Source organism: Sminthopsis crassicaudata, chromosome 5 (genome assembly GCF_048593235.1).
Source record: "Sminthopsis crassicaudata isolate SCR6 chromosome 5, ASM4859323v1, whole genome shotgun sequence".
Classification (NCBI taxonomy): domain Eukaryota; kingdom Metazoa; phylum Chordata; class Mammalia; order Dasyuromorphia; family Dasyuridae; genus Sminthopsis; species Sminthopsis crassicaudata.
In genome coordinates, this window is record NC_133621.1 from 107,591,531 (window position 1) to 107,600,507 (window position 8,977).

General features: G+C 43.0%; 1 protein-coding gene across 2 annotated transcripts in view; it reads left to right on the forward strand.

Moving 5' to 3' along the window:
- The window catches only part of LOC141543041 (solute carrier family 23 member 1-like), a 34,740-nt gene extending 25,957 nt beyond the window's left edge, over positions 1-8,783 (forward strand). The window contains exons 7-12 of one of the 2 annotated variants that reach the window (XM_074267844.1): positions 1,083-1,239; positions 2,474-2,727; positions 6,248-6,412; positions 7,185-7,293; positions 7,423-7,518; positions 8,307-8,783. In XM_074267844.1, coding sequence (XP_074123945.1) covers positions 1,083-1,239; positions 2,474-2,727; positions 6,248-6,412; positions 7,185-7,293; positions 7,423-7,518; positions 8,307-8,563 — 1,038 coding nt within the window. In that variant the 3' untranslated portion in view covers positions 8,564-8,783. The remainder of the gene's footprint in view (positions 1-1,082; positions 1,240-2,473; positions 2,728-6,247; positions 6,413-7,184; positions 7,294-7,422; positions 7,519-8,306) is intronic. The other variant, XM_074267845.1, reaches the window with a different exon arrangement.
- Positions 8,784-8,977: the final 194 nt, after the last annotated feature.

Consider the following 8,977-nt stretch of genomic DNA (forward strand, 5'->3'; position numbering starts at 1 on the left):
AATCTAAAGGGAAGCTATGTAGTGCAGTGAATAGAGCCCTGGACATGGAGTTGGGAAGACCTAAATTCAACCTCAGATATTAGCTTGCCATTCTGGGCAAGTCCCTTAACTCTATTTGCCTCAGTTTCCTCATCTGTAAAATAAGCTGGAGAAGGAAATGGCAAACCACTCCAGTATCTTTACAAAAAAAAACAAAACCCTCTTCTTTGGAGTTACAAAGATTTGGACACAACTGAACAACAAAAATACCTTCAGAATCTAAATTAAGGCTGCAAACTTAAACTAACATTTCATATCAATAGTCCCTTAACTTCCCAAAGAAAGGAGAAAAATGTATCTCTTTACCTCATCTTAGGGCCCAAGCTTGGTCATTATAATTACATAGCTTTCAAGGTTCTTTTATTATTTTGTTTTTACTTACACAGCTGTAGAGGTTTCTGTTACTTTCTTGGTTCTGCTTAATTTACTCTTAAGCTGTTGATAATTTTAGCAACTCTTTTCTGCCCCACAAAAAAGAATCATGGGAGTTTACTCTTAGCCTTTTCTTCTGGCTCTTCTTAATCACAGTCACAGAATTTAAAAGTTGGAAGAGAATCCAAAGGCAATCTAGCTAGGTCATGATTTTTGACCTAGAGTGCTTATATTTTTAAAAAATTTTACATATATCTAAATTGTCTTCCTTTGTAATTCTGTGCATTTTATTTTATGCCCCCTAGAGATATCTTTCTGAGATGGGGTCCATAGGTTTTAGCAGGCTGCCAAAGGAAACTGAGGATCCAAAATTAAGTGACCAAGGTCACATAGCTAGAGCCCAAGACTTCTTACCTATTGCTCTTTTTCCTTTCTTTTTACAAATTTTACAAATTTTGTCTCTGGCCAATCTGTATTCTATTTCTATTCTTTATCTTTAGTATTCTTATTTGTGAAATGACAGATTTCCACTAGTTCAGAATAATTTCTGACCCAAGAATAGTTCCTTAGTTCCCTCTTCCTTTTCCCCACCCTTTCTGAGAGGCAGGCAGCTTAGGTTAAAATTAGGGAAGTTTGCATGGAATGATGAAACTGTTTCTTTTTTTGGGCAGGTGCTACTGGGGCTCTCCATTTCTTGGATCATCTCCTTTGTGCTTACTGTCACCAATGTCTTGCCCTCGAGCCCTTCAGCATATGGTTATTTGGCCCGTACAGATATCAAAGGCAGTGTACTGTCCCAGGCCCCTTGGTTCCGCATCCCTTACCCAGGTATGGCCAGTGCCCAGTGGAAATTCTCAGGTGTGAGGAGAAACTGCATTCAAAAAACAAAGATCTAGGGGAACAGAATGGACCTTGCTCCACTGGATGCAGTGTCCCCAAATACCGGGTTCACATCAATCTGGCCTTGGAAGCATGAGACCAAAAGGGACTTAAGGGGACAGGAGGGGATATGAGACTATGAAGGTAGGCACTTATGAGAGAGAGGCAGGGTGGGAGACAGAGTAAGGGCTCTTCCAGAGAACTCTGAGAAGAACCAGGGTGTCCTAAAAGACTTTAGACTAAACTAGAATCAAGGTTCCCTTTAGAGTGAGTTTGACACTGTATTTCTTTGGAAACCGAGTCTGTTGAGAGAATTGTCTCCAAGTAACAATTCCTTAGACTCAGCAGATTTCAGATCGGGTACCCTTTCCCCTGCTCCAGGCGATCCCACTGCAGAGTCCGTACTTCCCTAATTTAGTCAGAACCAGACAAGTCTTGGGGGTATAAGGGACTGAACGGGAAGGAAAGTTAATCATCTCTTCATCTTGACTCCTCCTTATCCCCAGGAGAAAATGGAGTAGCACTATTTCCTCTAGTTCATTTTTTATCTCAAGTGAGGTTGGTCTAGGAACAGGATGGTACATTGTGTCTATTCTGCCATAGCCCTGGGTCCTTGTTGAGTAGGGGAAGAAAGGGGACTAAGAGATCTGCCTGGGCTTTTTAGTTTATGACAGGAAGGACAGTCCCAGAAGAGAACTTCTCAGATTCTTTCCCTCAGCTCTTAAATACCCTAAAGCTGTCCCCAAGAAGGCCCTGACTTCTGGTGCTTTCTCTCCCTACTGATATCAGGCTTTCCCTTCCAACAACCAGAAGGATTATGACAAGAATTCACATCCCAAAGGTCCTGTTGAGTTATGAAGGTCATACAAGCTCAGTCCATAGAGCGTTTGTGGAAGACTTTGATTTTCCAAGAAATGCCCAGGATCTAATTTCATTCTTGTGCCCCAAACATGATTATACTATTGTTTAGAATGTCTATTGGGCTTTGAATATACGTGTCTTACTCCCAGTCCAATGTTATAGCCACTTTGTGTGGTTTAATCTAGATTCACAAGCATGTTTCTCTCCCTCCCTCCCCCCCCCTCGACTATCAAAACCTGTGGGTGGAGGGAAGATGTAGAGATGAGGTTGATTTTGGGTTAATGTCCCTTAAATTGACTGGCTCTCTGTATTTCTTTTCTAGGGCAATGGGGACTTCCAACCATCAGCTTGGCTGGCGTGTTTGGTATCATTGCCGGGGTGATCTCCTCCATGGTGGAATCAGTGGGGGATTATCACGCCTGCGCCCGGCTCGTAGGGGCTCCGCCCCCTCCAAAACATGCCATCAATCGGGGTATTGGCATTGAGGGCATTGGCTGCCTCCTGGCAGGGGCATGGGGCACCGGGAACGGCACCACCTCTTACAGCGAGAACGTTGGTGCGCTGGGAATCACCAGGGTAAGGCTGTCAGTCGCAAATCCGCTCATGTTTGACCAGCTAGAGCAAAGTTCAGGGACACAAACCAGTGGATTCTTACTGAAAAATCACAGGATTATAGGATCCAGCCGTCCAAGTTAACCTTAGGGGCCATACAATCTCTTCTTCTCCTTTTAAAGATAAGTACTCTGAGATCCCAAGAATGTATGTGCCAGGCACTGTACTGTGTACTTTACAAATGTTATTTTGTTTGAGATTTACAACTTTAGGAGACATTCTATTATTATTATTTTCTCTATTTTACAATCCACAGGAGTCAGACAGGATTACACTGTTGTAACCCACTTAAAAGAGAAAGATAAGATAATGAGGTGAATATAAACAATTCTTAGATGCCAAATGAGTAAAGAACAGATGATTCCTAGCAGGATCAGTCAACTAGCATTTATTAAACACCTACTATGTGCCAAATGCCATGCTAAATCTGGGGATTACAAATGTAAGTAGAGAAAACTACAGACAGCACATAAAAGGAAACTGTAAAAGGGAGGGAAGACAAAGGCACCAAGGGGAGGTGGTAAGAGAAGAGCCTGAGTGTGGACTGGAAAGCAATGACACTGCTGATCTGGGCTCCCCCCTTAAATGGAAGGAAGTCCTTGGAGGAGCTGTCCAAATCAAAGGAAGAGGCCATGGGGGGAGGGTATTACCAATGGGCCCCTTTCAGGGCTGGAGTGAACTTCAAAATAAAGGACAAGGGCATCATAGATAGAGGAAGTCCTGTTACAGCCTAGAGGGGAATGATGACAATCTTCATTGCCTGGGGAAGTCCACAATCAACAGATTTAGCCCATCATTATCTGGAAACAATATTATAAGTATCCACAACAGTTCCATTATTTTATGTAGTGTGTAGAAGTCATTCAATTGGAAGCTGTGGACTACAGGGCATATTGATGAAAAATCCCTCTCGGTCCCACATTGGTTGGACAGAGCAAGGCCTCTGTCTCTGTTTTCCTGTCTGTCTCTCTGGTTCTCTGAGTGTCTATCTTTTTTTCCCTTCTCCCCACTCCTACTGTCTCCTGGTAACCATAAGCATCCTGAGCTCTGCCCTGTCCTTTAAAATATCTCCATTTGACCCTGCCATTTCCTCCCAGTATCATCTATTTCTAAATGCCTTCACTGCCCAAATCCCAGGAAGCTGTTTGCTCTCATCGCCTTCATTTTCTAACTCTCCATTCATTCATTTCTCAGTCCTTCCTAATCAGGCTTGGGCCATACCAGAACTCCATGCTCATGGGATGTGCTTAGCGGCAGTAGGCCCTTTAGACCTAAGGTGTCAAACTGGCAGGCTTCAGGGGCCTCAAAACTCCCAGGTGTGGCTTGGAACTAGATTAAAATCTAGCTACACTCATTATCCTTCCTGAAAAGGACTATTCTCAGCCACCACCGGAGAGGAACAAATTAGTGGATTGTGTCAGAAAAGTCATTGTACCTTTCAGAATGTCTGGCAAATTTCCATATATAAAATGGGAAATGTTTAACTGCAATAGAGAATAAAAATACCATATAACATAGTTAATGTTAAGCAGGATGTTTGAGTTTGATACCACTGGTCTGGACTATAACCTGCAAACTACTCCTTGTTCAGTTTTCTATAGGGCAGGAATTCTTAACTTAGAATCCAGGAACTTGTTTTAAAAATCTTTTTTTGATAAAGTATTTAACATAATTGGTTTTCTTTGAAATTGTATGTGTTTTTTGCATTTAGAAACATTAATTTTAGAAGTTATCTATAGGTTTTCCCAGACTGCCTGAGGAATTCATGTCATAAAAAAAGATTAAAAACCCCTGACCAATGGAAGGTGTATGACAACTTCTCTTTCTGAGCTGCATCTGGAGAATAGGAATATTATAACACTTTTCCTTTCTAATTACCTCGGAGGTAAAAACAGTGAGATAAAGTGCCAAGTCCAAGGTTACACCTCTCCATCTCTAAGGGCTACCAAGGAGAGGTTTGGGACCCTGCCAGAGCTAAGATGTAAACAGGACACTGCTGATCTGGGCTCCCCCCTTAAATGGAAGGAAGTTCTTGGAGGAGCTGTCCAAATCAAAGGAAGAGGCCATGGGGGGAGGGTATTACCAATGGGCCCCTTTCAGGGCTGGAGTAAACTTCAAAATAAAGGACAAGGGCATCATAGAGGAAGTCCTGTTACAGCCTAGAGGGGAATGATGACAATCTTCATTGCCTGGGGAAGTCCACAATCAACAGATTTAGCCCATCATTATCTGGAAACAGAAAGGGAAGTTAGGGAGAATGGAAGTGGAAGAAAAAGGGAAGAGGAGAGGAGACAGAAAAAAAGATAAGAACTGTCTCTAGTATGATAGGATTGAGTGAGGGCCACCCACGACTGACTTCAGGGCCCTGTGGCTGCCCTATACAGGTTTCTTATCCTCAAGCCAGGTCCTGTGGAGCATCTAATTTTATATACGAAAATTTGCCAGGCATTCTGGAAGTTACAACGACTTTTCTGGGCCATTGGAGACCCAGTCCACTAATTTGCTCATCTCCAATGGTGAATAAGAAGTAGTCCTTTTCAGGAAGGGTGATAAACACAGCTAAGGCCATTTTGTTTGAAGAAAGGATTACATTCATGTTCTATAGATTCAGAACGGGTCATTAAGGATTTTGTTTTAGGTTTTAGGTCTGACCTTTGAAGGCAATGTTGTACACAACTACCATATTCTCTGAATGGTCACTGCCCTTGGAAATGAGTGTCTACATGGATACTCAGTTTCTGCCCTAGAGGAGCTTATACTCTTACTGGAAAGAGTAGATAGATAGCTAGATATATAAGAAGGCATAGACATAGACATAGATATAGATGTAAATATAAATGTAGATATAGATATAAATATAGATATGGATGTAAATGTAAATGTAGATTGATTATTATTATCACGCTATTGGATATAAGCATAGATATAAAGCACAGTTGTTGATAAGGCATAGATGTAAGTATGTAGGGAGACATAGATACACACATGCACATATGTAACGCCTACATGGAACTAGAAAAGCCCCCAAGCCTGCCTTGGACGAAGGTTGCTAGTTAGTTAGCAGTGCGCATAAGCTTTGAGAGCATCTGGAACCATGGGCTGCTCCCAGGATCAGGCAGCCTTCTCGATGTGGTGCCGATCGATGAACAAGTATTGATCAGGTGCATGTCACACACTAGGCAGTGTGCTGGGTGCTGGGAGTGGTCCCAAAGCACAGAAGCGATCTTTGTTCACGGAGCTTATATTCTAAGGGGAGACAGAAGAGACCCCCGGCTGGGAGCTGGAGCTCAGGGTTCTCTCCACGTCCTTTCCAGTTCTCTGCCTCAGAGCAGGATTGGGGTGGGGATTCAGGCCTGTCTGCCTCCTCTCCTTTTCCCTTTAGCAGAGTTGTGACAGTGGGACCCCCGGCCATCCCTCCAGAACCCTGACAGATGTGTGGCTGGTCCCGAGTCCTCCTGTTTCTCAGCTCTCCCTTTGACTGCAGGTGGGGAGCAGGATGGTGATCATTGCTGCTGGCTGTGTGCTACTCCTGATGGGTGTATTTGGGAAGATTGGGGCTGCGTTTGCCACCATACCAACCCCTGTGATCGGGGGTATGTTCCTAATAATGTTTGGAGTTATCACGGCTGTGGGAATTTCCAATCTACAGGTAAAGACAGGCATCTTTTCAATTCAGTTCAACATTTATGAATACCTACTATGTGCAAGGCACTGAGCCTACGTCTCAAGGCAGTATTTGTCTTTAAGGACCTTCAGAAACATTTTTCCTCTTGAAATAAATTCACAGGAGTTTGGATTGTTAAATGATAGGACCAGGGTTAGGAAGAAGTTCCTCTGACTCTACATCTCAAATGACAACAGCCAAATTCAGAATTTCCCTGTCAAAATAAACTTACTTTTGACTCTAGAGTCACGTAGCTCCTAGGAATCCATGCAGATTAACTCGATGATCATGCTTCCAGAATCACACTACCCAAACAGGAATTTGCTCTCCATTTCTATCCCCTTTGCCATCTCCATCCTTTGTCTAGTTATTCCATTTAGTTTCTAATTTGCAGAGAGAGAGAGAGAGAGAGAGAGAGAGAGAGAGAGAGAGAGAGAGAGAGAGAGAGAGAGAGAGAGAGAGAGAGAGAGAGAGAGAGAGAGAGAGAGAGAGAGAGAGAGAGAGAGAGAGAGAGAGAGAGAGAAGAGAGAGAGAGAGAGAGAGAAGAGAGAGAAGAGAGAGAGAGAGAGAGAGAGAGAGAGAGAGAGAGAGAGAGAGAGAGAGAGAGAGAGAGAGAGAGATCTGACTCCTGATTCCAATCCTTCCCCCCTATCCCCTCCCTCCTCCTGAGTCAGTTGTCCCAGGATTGATCAAGAAGCTCCCCCTTGGTGGGAAGAGTCACTCTTGGGCTATCTGTAGGGATCCCTTCTTCCTGCAGTATGTGGACATGAACTCTTCCAGAAACCTCTTTGTCTTTGGCTTCTCCATCTACTGTGGGCTGACTGTTCCTAACTGGGTGAACAAGAATCCAGAACGAATCCAGACAGGTGAGGGCCTGATCTCTCCCTGATATTGTAACCTGGGATGGCATGGTGAAAGTGGGGGCTCAGAGGGGGTTGGGGTGTTGGGAGCTCCCTAGTTCCTCCATCTCATTCTTCTCCTCTCATCCACTGCAGGAATTCCCCAATTGGATCAAGTGGTCCAGGTTCTGCTCACCACTGGGATGTTTGTGGGTGGATTCCTGGGTTTTGTGCTTGACAACACCATCCCAGGTAAGGCTGACTCACTTTTGTGTAAGAGCAGGGGTGGATAGGGAGACACTCACAGAATCCCTACTCTGGTCTCTGTTACCCAAAAGGTAAAAATTGAAATTTGAGGGAGATATTGAGGGGAAAAGAGATAGAAATGAAGTGAAGATTCCCATGACAGGTTCTATAAAACTACTGCCTAGTTGAGGTGATGGCTCAAGGTGGTTGAGTAAAACAAGCACCCATTTACCTTCTCAGAACAAACCAAGAATATAAATGCTGAAGGGATACCAGATAGGGAGAACATGCTCTAACTGAGTCAATTGCTTTTGACTTCCTGAAAAATGTATAGAGGGAAGAGGGATAAATTATGTGGTACAGAGCAAGAAAAAAGCTCCAAGTAAGAAGAGGAAGAATGCATACAGAAGCACAGAATGGTGAAATATTCAGCTTGTTATAGAAATTGCAATGAATTCTGATCCCATCTCTATCATTAACTGGGAGGGTAATTTTGGAAAAGTGATTTTTTGTGTTTGTGTCTTGGTTTTTTCCATCTGTGAAGTAAATGAGTCAGGCTAAATTATCTTTAAATATTTTCTAGTTCTAAATGTCTGATCATGAGCTGTTGTAAGGGAAGAGAGAGTTCTAGAGCTGAAAGGGTCTTCATCTAGTTCAACCTCCTTATTTTAGGAAACTGTTACAAGGCTCTCCAACTGGGTCTGTCCCAAAGAATGGAATTCCCTATCAGTATTCCAAATGCTACAGATCCACGGGGCTCAGCTCACTCTTAACTTCTTATTCTTTTTCATTAGGAAGTCAGGAAGAAAGAGGTTTTACAACATGGAACCACATACATGAGGACACAGAGGAGGCCCAGAAAGTCTCAGAGATCTACAGCTTCCCTTTTGGGATTGGCTCCAAGTTCTGTGCTGCTTCTTGGCTCTCATATATCCCCTTTTGGCCCAAGCCAGCACACAGAGGGGAAGCAATGGAAAGGGAGCATCATCCCACAGAGGAGAATGGTCAGATTTCAATGGGATCGAGGGGGAAGATGGAAACAAGAATGTAAAGATATTTCTTCTCCCAGTCAGGAACATCCCAGAAGAGACAATGGTTTGATAGACCTCTATTTTTTGGATGGATACCTTAAAACACTAAACTCAAAGTAACTAAAGTTACTTATTTACCCATGGACAAATCAATCTTTCTCCACAATGTTTCCCACCTCTAATATATTTGAAATGTGTACCCTGAAATATACAAAATACTAATTTTATTATTGACATTAACTGTGAAATAGTCCATAAGTGTTTCATTTCCTTCCACTTCCACATCAGAAACATAAACTCAGCCTGAATCAAGTGTGGACATCAGCCCCTAATTTTCTATCTTCCAGCACTGTTTCTGCTGCAACTTCTCCCTCCCTAGAAAATAAAGCTTATGATTCATGAGTGAGATCAGCTCTTGGGATCTTCATCAGAGA